Source organism: Nelumbo nucifera, chromosome 1, assembly GCF_055504915.1.
Source record: "Nelumbo nucifera cultivar China Antique chromosome 1, China Antique-T2T, whole genome shotgun sequence".
Taxonomy (NCBI): Eukaryota; Viridiplantae; Streptophyta; class Magnoliopsida; order Proteales; family Nelumbonaceae; genus Nelumbo; species Nelumbo nucifera.
The window spans coordinates 5071397-5085757 of record NC_142649.1 but is presented as its reverse complement, the minus strand read 5'-3'; the positions used below and the strand labels follow the sequence as shown (position 1 = coordinate 5085757).

Sequence of the window (14361 nt, the reverse complement as noted above, 5' to 3'; positions counted from 1 at the left end):
TAGACATAACCAGATCTCTATTTTTCTAGAGGATCTAGAAAAGACAACTTTTACATGCCCATATGGCACTTTTTCTTATAGGCGAATGCATTTCGGGTTGTGTAACGCACCAGCTACCTTTCAGAGGTGTATGACGGCCATCTTCTCTGACATGATTGAAGACATAATGGAAGTATTCATGGACGAAATTTATGTTTTTGGTGATTCATTTGATCTGTGTTTGGCTAACCTTGACAGGGTTCTTAAAAGATGTGAGGAGACTAACCTAGTTCTAAACTGGGAGAAATGCCACTTTATGGTGGAGGAAGGCATAGTTGTGGGCCACAAAATTTCCAACAAAGGTATAGAGGTTGATAGAGCTAAAACAGAGATCATTGAAAAGTTGTCACCTCCTACATCGGTAAAAAGAGTAAGAGGTTTTCTTGGCCATGCGGGCTTTTATAGGCGTTTCATTAAAGATTTCTCATCTATTGCTAAACCTCTTACTAAATTGCTGATTAAAGATGTCCATTTTGAGTTTGATAATGCATGTTAGAATGCTTTTCACAAGTTAAAATCAGCTTTAGTATTTGCACCAATCATCTCACCACCGGACTGGTCTTTGCCTTTTGAGATTATGTGTGATGCCAGTGATCAAGCTATTGGAGCCGTGTTAGGGCAAAGGAAGGACAAGAAGATGCATGTTGTGTATTACGCAAGCAGGACTTTGGCGAATGCCCAGCTCAATTACACAACCACCAAGAAGGAGATGTTAGCAGTGGTGTTTGCAGTGGACAAATTCAGATCATATCTGCTCGGCTCTAAGGTAATAGTTTATACTGACCATGCTACTCTTAGGTACCTTTTTTCCAGGAAAGATGCAAAGCCACGACTCATCTGCTGGATTTTACTCCTTCAAGAATTTGATATTGAGATCAGAGATAAGAAAGGATTAGAGAATGTTGTAGCCGATCACTTGTCTAGGTTGGAGGGTGCTGAGAAGAGAGAGGATGAGCCTGAGATCAATGAGAACTTCCCAGGTGAACTCCTTCTAGCTACCCAACATTTGAGTGCACCCTGGTATGCAGATCTGGCAAATTATTTAGCTTGTGATATTGTGCCACTAGATTTTTCTTATTAGCAAAAAAAGCGGTGTTTGTTGGAAGTTAAGCATTACTTGTGGGAGGATCCTTACCTTTACAAGATTTGTGGTGATAACATCATTAGGAGATGTGTGCCCGAGGAGGAGATGCTTGACATTCTTACTTATTGCCATGACTCAGCATATGGTGGTCATTTTGGTGCAACAAAGACAACTGCTAAGGTTCTAGAGAGTGGTTTCTTTTGGCCTACACTATTTCAAGACTCTAGAAAGTTTGTTGCAAGATGTGATTGCTACCAGCGAGTAGGAAATATCTCCAAGAGAAATGAGATGCCAATGACTTCTATTCAGGAGATTGAACTTTTTGACTCTAGAAAGTTTTACTGCAACGTATGAGTATTCTCACCCAATAACACATGCTTAGCAAGGTCTAGATTAGGCTATGATTTTGATATTTGTTATCCAAGGGGGAGGAAAGCATTGTAGCAGACTGAATGCATATTAGAGATAATTGCATGGTTCGGTTGGCAACCATTCATACCTGAATTGATGACCTGCGAATTCTTTGTTCTTAATGCATCTTTGGTGATTAAATTTCTGATAGAGATACAGAAATTGTCATTCAGAGATAGAGTGGGCTACGCTCGAGAGAGGCTGCTCATAAATTAGGGTTTCGCCAACCCAAGACTGAATTCAACTCGGTTGGATAGCTTACGGATTTGATTGTTGAATCGGTTCTATCAATTCTTGTATGCAGTGACTCTTCTTATCATTAAAAGTGGTTTGATCCAAAAGTAATTAGGGTAGTTGCTTGTTCTTAATTACATCATGAGTAGCTAGGTTTCTATTGTTAGGGATTAATACCTGATCATGCATTGATTTTCAGTCATTAATAAAATCGATGAGGTTCTTGCTATATTGTGTTATTTGTGCTGGTTACTTATCATTGATTAATCACCAATGATTCGTTCTTTAATCAAGATTATTCATTGAGAGATGATAATTGAGGTGGAACTAATAACACTTATTCGGCCAATAATTAGGTAGAGATATCAAATTGTTGGTAGGATTTCCGTATAGGTGTATTAACAGCTTGTGTTTATGGAAAGAGGATTTTGATTGAGAGAATGAGAATTCATCAATTGCAATTCTATTTAATTGAACATAGGTTTAGCTAATTGACTCTTGAGAAAGATCGAATAGTGTTTTTAGGAAACACCTTGGAATATAACAACCCTCGTGAGATTTTATTGGTATTGAATCTTGATGATTGTGATAGGATTATTCCCTAGCAACTTTGTTATTGATTTTATTAAAGTTTCACTATTGTCATTTAATTTCCTTAATCAGTAGTACTAGTTTAAATTCCTTAATTCACAACCCAATTGATTATTACTTTAAACAAGTTGAGAAAAATTAATAGGTGGCTAAATAATTCATTCCTCGTGGGAACGATTCTGTACTCCTTACGATATTACTTGCACGACTCCGTACTCTTGCGGATAGCGGTCAAAGAGTTGAATGTAAAATTTTCCAAAGGCACAAAACAGAGAATGATCCCACCCCTGGACTCTTATAGCCACAACTTGGATGGATATCTCGTTAGATTTGATTGAAGGATTGCTAATGTCACACAAGAATTTGGGACTGATTGAGGAAATATGTTCACTTTCTCACACCCATATACAACTCATGATGTGACTAATATTTTCATCAAACGAGTTAATAAGTTACTTGGGATGCCCCACTCAATAGTAAGGGATCTGGATCCCATATTTACCAATAGGTACGTTTCAGAAGGAATTACTTCTACTTCAGGAGCCAAGCTTAACATTGGTCTGCTGGGGTTCCCTCCTTATGAGGTGGGACCCATTAATAAAGATAGAAAAATAACAGAAGAAAAAGATAAAAAGAAAAGAATAGAAAGTTAAGAGACTTTTTGCATTGACTTGCAAGTCAATACTTCTTTGGCTAACCAATAAATTAGAAAGAACTCACTTCACTCCCTACTCTCTCAACTCTAACAATTCTCTAAGAAATATAGGGAGTTGCTAGGTCCTTAATCATAGCCACTTGAATGGTGGTCAAGGTGAAGGAATTATTCTTTTTTTTTCTTATTTAGGGTGGTTCAAGTGTTGCCCTGGAAGTCAAAATATTGCATTTCAGCGAAGCAAGAGCTTTGGCATACAGAGTGAGCATCCCCTTCATATGGAACCCTACATTTATTTAGCATGAAGAAGATGGTGTTTCTAGAGTGTTTATCACCTGTCAGTATTGGGGGTTGTGGGCAGTGGTTTTTGCCTTTGGATGCCATGTATTCATGTGTTGCAATAGGATAAAATATTTACTTGAGAAATTCGCAAACCAAGAAAAAAGAATCCACTTTATATGATTTCCTATTTTAAAAGGTTATTTAAATCTGTTGATTTGGATGATTGGCCTATTTTATATGATTTACTCTGTCAATACAAATAAAAAGAAAAAGTGAAATTGCTTAGAACTACAAAATAAGATTTTTAGGCAGAGAGGAACCACCGCTGTTAGCTCTTGCAGCAGTGACGGGATCTGCTCCTCACAAATGGGCGCCTCATACGTACATCCACTGTGTATTTGAAACATCTCCTGTGAATATTTATTAATAAGTATAGGAAATATTTCCAATGCATGGGAGGATGTGCGAATGAAGCGCCAATTGTGAGGAGCAGATCCGGTCTCCTTGCAGCGGCAACGGAACAACGAGTTGCACATTTGCAACTTATATGGGTTTTGGTTTTTTAGTTATATGGGCAAAATTGGTAATTGGTATTATAAAAGCATTTAGAGCAAAGTTCTTAACAGCCAATTAGCGGTGGTCTCAAGGACCTGTCAACAAGGTGTATACAAATAGTTTTTGAAAGTTCAAGGCATATCTTAGTTTTCTAAATATACAGGGTATATATAGATAATTAATTCATATATATATCTATATCTATATCAATATCAATATATATATTAAGCTGAAATCTGTACTTGATAATGAATGAGAATAAGGGAAATGGAATCTATCGGTATTTTTGCCTTTTTTTCATAGAAATTACAAGAATGTCACTCTCTACCAACTCTTTTTTTCTTTCAAATTATAAGAATGCCACTCTCTCTCTTACTTTTTTCTTTCAAATTACAAGAATGCCACTCTCTCTCCTACCAACTCTCTCTCTCTCTCTCCTTATAAATTACAAGAATGCCACTCTCTCTCCAACTAAGGGAGATCTTAGTTTGGCATCTTGGCTGCTAGGGGACCTGCATTCAAAGGTAGTCAAGTTCGAGCCGAGCCAAACTTGAACTTCTGAGCTCAAGCTCAAATCTCTAATTCGAATCGAGCTCGAACTAGACGACACCTTGACCACCGAGGGAGACATCGGCTCAACACCTCAGTCATTGAGGAAGAACTCGGCTCAACACCTCAACAACTAAGGAAGACTTTAGCTCGGCACCTTGTCAACTAAGGGAGGCCTTAGCTCGACAACTCGCCTGCTAGGGAAACCTCAACTCGACTCTTTAGCAGATAAGGGAGACCTCGATTTGGCAACTCGGCAATTGAGGGAGACCTCGACTGCTTGAGAGACCTACAATCAATGGTAGCCGAGCTCAAACTTTTGAGCTTTTGATTGGAGCCGAACTCGAGCTCGAGCTAAAGTCTCTAATTTGAATCGAACATGAGCCTGATAGTTTTTGAGTGAGCCCCTGCAACGCAAGGCACCCTTTGCTAGTAAATATATTAAGATGAAATGTGTACTTAAAAAGGCCTAAGGATGAGGAAAATGGATCTAATAGTAAGTTTTGCCTTTTTTCATAGAAATTACAAGAATGCCACTCTCTCTCTTTCTTTCAAATTACAAGAATGCCCTCTCTCTCTCCTTATAAATTACAAGAAGGCTACTCTCTCTCCAACTGAGGGAGACCTCAGCTCAGCATCTCAACTGATAGGGGACCTGCAATCAAAGTAATCGAGTTCAAGTCGAGCCGAGCTCGAACTTCTGAGTCCAAGCTCATCTCTAATTAAAATTGAGCTTGAGCTAGACAACACCTCGACCACTAAAGGAAACCTCAGCACGACACCTCGGTCACTGAGGGAGATCTCGGCTTAGCAGCTCGACAATTGAGGGAGACCTCAGCTCGGCACCTTGTCAATTAAGGGAGACCTCAGCTCGACACCTCGCCTGCTAGGAAAACCTTAGCTCGACACTTCAACAATTGAGGGAGACCTTGATTTGGTACCTCGGCAATTGAGGGAGACCTTAGCTCGGCACCTTGGCAGCGTAAGAGACCTGTAATCAAAGGTAGCCAAGCTCAAGCTAGACGCTACCTCGACCACTAAGGGAGACCTCGGCTCAGCACCTCGGTCACTGAGGGAGACCTCAGCTTGGCAGCTTGTCAACTAAGGGAGACCTTAGCTTGACACCTCGCCAACTAGGGAAACCATAGCTTGACACTTCAATAGTTGAGGGAGACCTCGATTTGGCACCTCGACAATTGAGGGAGACCTCGGCTGCTTGAGAGACTTACAATCAAAGGTAGTTGAGCTTGAACTTTCGAGCTTTTGACTCGAGCCGAGCTCGAGCTCGAGCTCAAGTCTCTAATTCGAGTCAAGCACGATCCTATTAGTTTATGAGCGAGCCCCTGCAATGCAAGGCCCCCTCCGCTAGTAAATCTATTAAGCTGAAATGTGTATGTAAGAAGGCATGAGGATGGAAAAGGAATCCAACAATATTTTTTGCCTTTTTTTCATAGAAATTACAAGAATGCCACTCTTTACCAACTCTCTCTCTCTTTTGCTTTTTTTTTTAATTCAAATTATAAGAATGCCACTCTCTCCTACCAACTCTCTCTCTCTCTCTTGCTTTTTTTTCTTTCAAATTACAAGAATGCCACTCTCTCCTACCAACTCTCTATCTCTCTTGCTTTTTTTCTTTCAAATTACAAAAATGCCACTCTCTCTCTATCTTGCTTTTTTTTCTTTCAAATTACAAGAATGCCACTTAGGGGTGAGCATTATTCGGTTAAAACCAAAAATTTCGATTTTAGTTTTCAGTTTTAAAAATTCGGTTAATCGAAAAAACCAAATTAGTTGAACTTTATTATCTATAATATATATATTAACATATATTACATATATAATATGTATATAATAGATTATATTGTATTATATTATGTATTAAAATATATAATTTATTATATACATTGTATAATATATTTTTTAATATATAATATATATTATATATTAAAATATACACTACAATATATATTAAAATATATATTGTTGAAATTCAATTTTAACTAAAATAACCAAAAACTGAACCAAAAATTTTGGTTTTTCATTTAAATCGTTTGCTCACCCCTAATGGCACTCTCTCTCCTACCAAATCTCTCTCTCTCTCTCTCTCTTACAAATTACAAGAATGCCATCTCTCTCTCCTTATAAATTACAAGAATGTCACTCTCTCTCCAACAGAGGGAGACCTCATCTCAGCATCTTGGTTGCTAGGGGACTTGCAATCAATGGTAGTCTAGTTCGAGTCGGGCCGAGATCGAACTTCTGAGCTCAATCTCAAGTCTCTAATTCGAATTGAGCTCGAGCTAGACGACACCTCGACCACTGAGGGAGACCTCAGCTCGGCACCTCAGTCAGTGAGGGAGATCTCGGCTCAGCACCTCGACAACTGAGGGAGACCTTAGCTCGGCACCTTGTCAACTAAGGGAGGCGGGAGACCTTAGCTCGACACCTCGCTTGCTAGGGAAAACCTTAGGTCAGCACTTCAGCAATTGAGGGAGACCTCGGTTTGGCACCTTGGCAATTAAGGGAGACCTCGGCTCGGCACCTCGGCTGCTTGAGAGACCTATAATCAAAGGTAGTTGAGCTCGAACTTCCAAGCTTTCAACTCGAGCTCGAGCTTAAGTCTCTAATTCGAATCGAGCTTGAGCATGATAGTTTATGAGTGAGCCCCGTAGGGCCCCCTCCATTAGTAAATATATTAAGATGAAACGTGTACTTGAGAAGGCCTAAGAATGAGGAAAATGGAATCTAACAATATATTTTGACTTTTTTCATAGAAATTACAAGAATGCCACTCCCTCCTACCAACTCTCTCTCTCTTACTTTTTTCTTTCAAATTGCAAGAATGCCACTCTCTCCTACCAAATCTCTCTCTCTTACTTTTTTCTTACAAATTACAAGAATGCCACTCTCTCTCTCTTTCTTACAAATTACAAGAATGCCAGCTCTCTCACTCTCTCTCTCTCCAACTGAGGTAATCAAGTTCGAGCCGAGCCGAACTCAAACTTTTGAGCTCAAGCTCAAGTCTCTAATTCGAATCGACCACTGAGGAAGACCTTGGCTCGACACCTTGTCAACTAAGGGAGACCTTTGCTCGACACCCCGCCTGCAATCAAAGGTAGTCGAGCTCAAACTTTTGAGTTTGACTTGAATTGAGCTCGAGCTCGAGTTCAAGTTTCTAATTCGAATCGATCTCGAGCTTGATAGTTTATGAACGAGCCCTGCAACGTAGGGCCCCCTCCGCTAGTATATATATAACCCAAAACCTACCCGATCTGTTTGGGTCCACCTCATGGGGTTGGACCTGACACATTGACAGCCCCATATATGGTTGGTAGCTCAACAATAATTGTGGTGTGGCCATTAGTTATATGAAAGTCCCGATACTAGAGAGCCCATTCATACACGTGTTTGTCTCTCTCTCAAAAATACAAAGCATCAAATAAGTGGGTGCCTTTACTCGAAAACGGGTCATTTAATTACTAAAATTCTCCTGTAGTTTCACATATTTACAAAAACCTACTCTATAGTTTGCATTTTACTGAATCATTTCTATAATTTGCAACCAACTTAATTGTCCTTTCGTTATATCGAAGTGAAAAATGAGAGAATGCTTAATTTATGAGTCAATACCCATTTAGGAGGTCTTTTATGCAATAGACTTTTAACATTACACGAGTTGAGAAAACCTAGAAAGCCATTAAGCCATGTTTGATAAAAAATTAGAAAGTCGAAAATAGACTTAATAAGTGAGCCAAAAAATCAACTCTTGGATGGAGCTATCTTAGGTAGCTTCTACAAAGTGGCTCAGTCGATGCAACTCAATTGATGAGGGCGGATTTGGCCCTCCAGTGACATTATGACGTCTTGTCACGGTCTGATACAGGCTTAGCTTTGGCTACGCTTGGCAGGCTTACGTTAAGGGACACCATCATCATTTTTGCCTGTAAGATTATTGGGAGAATTGATGTCATCTTCAGGCAGACCTCTAAAAGCTTAACGTACTCTTTGAGGAGGGGTGGTCGACCTCCTTGGGTGCCTAACCTTGGCACTCCTAGACCAACTTCCCTTACGGGGCAGCCCTGGTTAATGGCTAGCATGGCTACCAGGGTTCCTCATGGGCGCTTACATGCTCATGGGGACAGTGCATGGACCGGCACTGCGTTGCCGACGCTCAAGGGAGGCTTGGCATGCAGGCCTTGCTCAAGCATGACCCTTCACCTCGCCAGCCCCTTGCCCAAGCTGATCGAGCTATCCCGTTGCCCATAGCGCACGGGTGTGCTCCGGCCCAAACGGTTGTCCAATCATCTTGGCACACAGGTGCCCATCATCATCGGCATATAGGAGATCCATTCACATCAGTGCTAAGCCACCTCTTCGGCGCATAGTTGCCTTGCATTACGACCATCCCCCTTTAGCACGTAAGTGGCGCCTCCCATGGACCGGCCAGAGCCAGTAGAGTGCCCCGGCCATGCGACTTGAGGTCATGACCCAGCACTACTGACCATTGGGGAGCCATCCCTTCGGGCAACTCCTAGCCTCCCAGCATACAAAGGCTTGTCCTGACTTGCCTTGGGCTGGACGCCGCACGGGTTTCTTCCATTGTAGAACTACCCCCGTGACAACTTGGCACCTCATGACAATTAAGTGCAGCCTCTTGACAACCAGGCAGCTCGGGGCTCGCCACCAAGGAGCTCACCACCAGGCTGTTCACCACCAAGGAGCTCGTCACAAATAGCTCACCCCCAAGCTGCTCGCAGAAGGACAGCTCGTCCGGAGCCTCACGGGAAGCATTTCGTCTGACAGCCGTACCAGAAGGTTGCACCTACGTCTCTCGCCTGACGGCACCATACCTACCATCTCTGGTGGTTGCCTACTGCCTGACAGGACCGTACCCTGCAATGGTCATGCTAGCCCACCAGCATGCCAGTCCTCGCAGTAACAGGCCACCCCAGGACGTTACTTGGCAGTGGATCGCCGCAGCAAAGATACGGGGCCAACTTCACCAAACCTATCAGATCACCAGTATATAAAGACCTCACCCCCTAGGGGGAAAAAGAAAGAGAAAAGGATGGTCCTTCAGCTCCCGTTGTCCGTAAAGAGGAGCAGGTCATCTCCCCTAGAGAGCAATCGAGTTGCACTACACCAGGGACCCCCTGAGTCACAAGCCACTTGGGGCCAGACGTCACTGACAAGGTACTTAGAAAAATAAATATTTTCTTTTTATTACATATATATTGTTTTTAATATGAATTGTTAATTTTATTGTGTATTTTCTTTAATCTTTATAATTTTTTTTCTAAATTAAACAATACATATACATACTAACATTATTTGTAATATTTTTTTGCATTTAAGGGTACAAAACCGATAATAGATTCCTAATAAATGAAAGAATAATATTGGAAAAAATGAATAATAGATTTCTAATACAAAACCAATAATAAATAAAAATTTTATTTAGTAAAATAAATGAAATTTGGTAAAACAAATAATTTAATCTAATGAAATTATAAAAGTTATAATAGATATTTTGAATACCGTAACTATTTATAATGATGCCATTAATAAAACAAAATAACGATAACTTGTCATGTATCTCCTTATTTATATATTAATTTATTTATTTTTATATTTATTTTACTAAATAATTTATTTATAATTATGTCACCGTAAGATTTATTAATATTTATTATATTATTCATTTACTTTCTTTAATAAATTAAGTAAATTATTATCTATAAATTTTTATTTATTTAATTTACAAAATTATTAAATTAATTAATCATTTATTTCACTAACAAATTATTTCTCTCTCTTCTCAAGTCCAATATTTAGGGTTGTTATTTTGTTAACGGGTTGGGTCTAGTTTGAGATAACCTGTACGAATCCTATCTCAATAATAAATAAATTTTTTTTTCTTTATTTACTTGTTTTACTAATAAGGATGGGGATTAATAGGGATACTTGATTGAGGAAAGTGATGGGGATGTGGAGTGAAATTCCTGCCCTACCTAGACCCTATATCAAAATATGTTTAATTTTTTATTTATTTTAAGTAATTTTTTCCAAGAAACTTAATTAAAAAAGCTTAGGGATTCTACTACTTTATTCTATATTGCCCCTATGAATTTCCCGCCCTACTCTCTCTCTCCCCCCCCCCCTTGAGCGTAATATCAAAAGGTTAAGTCGGTTTGGGATAGCTTGTACCTATCCTGTCCCAATAATAAATGAAATATTTATTTAATTAAATTATTCATTTATTTATTTTAATAAATTAAATAAGTTATAATTGATAAATATTTATTTATTTAATTCACTAACCTCTCTTTTATTCCCTAAGCCCAATAATTGATAAATAAGATCCACATATATATATATGCCCATTTTCACACAAACTGGAGTGGAAAAGAATTATCATTTATTTTGTTTTAGGAAAGCTCATTAATAAATTAATTAGTTCGACTGGAATCAGATGGGTAGGGAATAGGGATAACAAAATTAAAAGTCACGATTATCATCGTCCAAAACTACATTACAAACAATAAAATCCATCATGAGGGTTAATTACTTTATTACCTTGCTGCTACTTTTCTATGTCGGTGAAATATTGTTGGAAATTGGACTTGATGCTTTCATCATCCCATTCTAGCGCCTCCCACCATTCCTTGCTTCCTTCAATCCTCATCAAAGTGTCGTTCTTAGCAGTGTTGGAGTCAAATGGGAGCTTCTTCAGCTTTGGACATTCTTCTATGCGAATTTCCTTTAGGCACGGAAGAGGCAAGGCACCGGGGTAGATGTCTTCTAATGCCGATAGATCCACAAGAATTATCCATCTAAGATTTGAGAATGGTATCAACATTTCTTCTGCATTTATTATATTTTTTAGTCTTGGCAGATTCACTAGCCGAAGCCTTTCAAGCTTGTTAGAATGAATAAGCCAGGTTAGGTCCTCCAACACCTTACAACCAGTAATAAAAATAAATTCAATGTTCTGTAAGCACATGTGCGGCAACTCTATTATCTCTAACTTGGGAAGATCAACGATATGGAGTGAAAATATCTCTGGCCTCCAGGCTGACTCCTTCTCTGACCCCTTCTTTGTCTCCATTAGCCAACTAATATCTCTCAACTCTTCGCAATCAATAACCTTGAATATTTCTAGCAACATGTTTTCAGGAGTAGTAGTTATGCAGAAAGAGTTGGCCTTGTAATTCTCAAGAGATAGAGCTGTTGTGTACTTCTGTAACTTGTAGGAATTTAACCAACTTTGGAGAGATGTGTCACTGCTAATTGTGACTCGGAAATCAGTTAAGTGCTTTAAGGCTTCAAATACTTCCTTCAATCTTGATCTACCTTCCATTTCCCAATCCCTAAAATTAGAATCAAGTAGGTTCAAATACTGTAGATCCAACAGCTTTAGGATCCCCTCAACTGAAACCACATGAAGATCTCTTGTTTCATACAAATTCAAGTACCTCAACTTTCCCAACTCGTATGGCAATTCCTTTATATTGGTATGTGAGAGATTGAGGTATTCCAATTCAGCCAATTCAACAATCTCAGTTGGGAACTTTACTTTTCCAAATAAAAAACCAGATAAATCCAAAACTCTAAGAGACTTGGTAGATCGGAACAAGCTAGTAGGGAATTCCTTCCTTGGACCATAGACTACTAAGAAGGTTGCAATTGGAATAAGGTTGGGATAGTCTTCATCAGGAGGGACGACCACCTCATCTTTAATTTGCTGCTGCTCTGCATCACTCTCACTATTATTATAAGGAGAACGTGGAGGTAGCGTAAATATCCTGCTGGCGCCCTGCCTTTCGAAGATAAGCTTATCCATCAACTCTTCATACCTTACCAACAAATGCTTCTTCTTATCATTCCTTCCATAGTCATTGATAATCCATAATGCCATGTCCCGGATCACATCATGCATCTCTACGAATTCTCTGCTCTCCAAATAATAATTCCCACTGGGCTCTAACAAGCAGGCTCGTTTTAGAGTTGCAATGATATCATATCCTTCATTCATTGCTTCCCTCATTTCCTCATTTCCTTTTATGAATCCTTCCCCAATCCAATATTCTATGATTCGTTTGATATTAATAGGAAGATCTTCGGGAAAGAGGGAACAGTATAAGAAACAATCTCTAACTTTATCATTTGGCAAGGCATCATAGCTGTACTTCAAAATTGAAAACACTTTCTCTTCCATACCTGAAAACTTTGCTGGAGATTTCTGCAACACTGTGATAGCGTGTTCCCACTCATGACGAGTCCTCTTGCTTGCCATGGCGCGGCCGATGGTGATGAGAGCCAAGGGCAACCCACCACACTCCTTCACAACATCCCTGGCTAGCTGACGTATGTCTGGATCACAATTCAGGGTGTCCTCTCCTACCTTCTCTTCAAATAGGTTCCATGCTTCATCATCCCGCAAGCATTCAACTTTGAAAATTTTTTTAGCCTCCATTTCTCCACACACCTTTTCAGATCTAGTTGTGAATATCACCTTTGACTTGTTGTTTGATTCAGTGACAGTACTGGGGTGAGGAATTCCAATTTCCTCTAGATCAACTCGTTCCCATACGTCATCCAAGAGGAGCAAAAACTTTTTTTGACGGTTCAACAACCTGAAAATGTCGGTAGCCTCTGCAACCTGGTTTGCATCTTCTTTTCGTGTAATCCCCAATTGATCGCCAATTTGCTTCCGAATCTGTGCTGTGTTTAATTCCTTGGACACAACAGCCCAGATCACAGCATCAAAATCACTGTTGTCTGCTGTTTTGACGAGAAACTCGTTGTTGATTTTTTTTAGAAGGGTTGTCTTCCCAACTCCCCCTGTACCGTATAGCCCAATAGTTCCAGCAGCTTGATTTTCTCTGATGCAACTACGCACCTTCTCCAACATTAAATCCATGCCTTTAATTGTTGCTGGTAGAGGAACTTCTTCTCCAGGTTGTGTCATCCGCCTATAAGCCACTTCACTGGATTTGAAATCGTTGCCTTCGTTGATTAATTCCCCCACATTTGGAAGCAATAAAGCCACTTGCTTACCGAGCTTATAGCTAGTGCAGCAGTTTTTGGGACAGTAATCTCCAAGACAGTGACAATCCTTAGCAATCCGTTGAGAACACTGATCAAGGATTTTCTGGGCTTCCCCTTCTTTTTCTTGTACACGTTGTAGCCAGTGATCCACTTGATCTGTTCGTGTCATTCCGCTCCTCTCTGCTTTGTCCACTTTTCTCTCCACATCATTTCGTAAAGCTTTCAATTTCTCCAACCGATCACTCAGAGATGTGCGATTTTGTTCCAAGTTACAGACATAGGTTGAACGGTCAGGCCCTCCAATGCAAGCCCAGCATTGGAAGACAAGGTTGCACAACGAGCACGGGTCATTCATGGCGCACTTAGGAGTTTCTAACAACTACAAAGAGGAAAGGAAGGAGCAGTTGTAAACTTGTAATGGAACTCTAAGACTGAATTTGCAGCAAGTTTTCTGTAAGTTTGGATGTGCCGATTTGTCTCACCTCTGAACCACAGTTAGGTTGTCGTACAAATTGAAAGTCAACCATAGTTTGTATCATCAGTTGGGTTGTGCAATAATGCAATAACATTTTTTAAATTCATTTATTTAATAATAATATATAATATTTTTGATGATTTTTAGCGTAATTTATTTATACCATTCAATATATCCAATTGCAATGTGAATTCAATTCGAATCTGATACAAATCCAAAATGTATAAAATCCGATTTGAATTCAAAATATAAGCATTCAAACTTGAATCTACGTATATTGAGGCGATTGGATCCGGGTGCCGCCCTAGCTCTGCCCCCTGTTTTGTTTTTTAGTTGAAACAATTTCTCCCTCATGTCTATTGGTTATAGTCTTATAGACACTACAAATTAGCAGTCCCTCGGTGTTTAAAATTAAATGGTATTAACTAGGAGCAATTC

At 39.5% G+C, this 14361-nt stretch overlaps 1 protein-coding gene across 1 annotated transcript; it reads right to left on the bottom strand.

Annotated features, from left to right (window-relative positions):
- Positions 1–10752: 10752 nt before the first annotated feature.
- Positions 10753–14026, bottom strand: LOC104605320 (disease resistance protein RPS5-like). The gene has a single exon (XM_088889403.1). The coding sequence runs from the start codon at positions 13801–13803 to the stop codon at positions 10981–10983; it is 2823 nt and encodes a 940-aa protein (XP_088745529.1). The 5' UTR covers positions 13804–14026; the 3' UTR covers positions 10753–10980.
- Between the last annotated feature and the right edge of the window lie 335 nt (positions 14027–14361).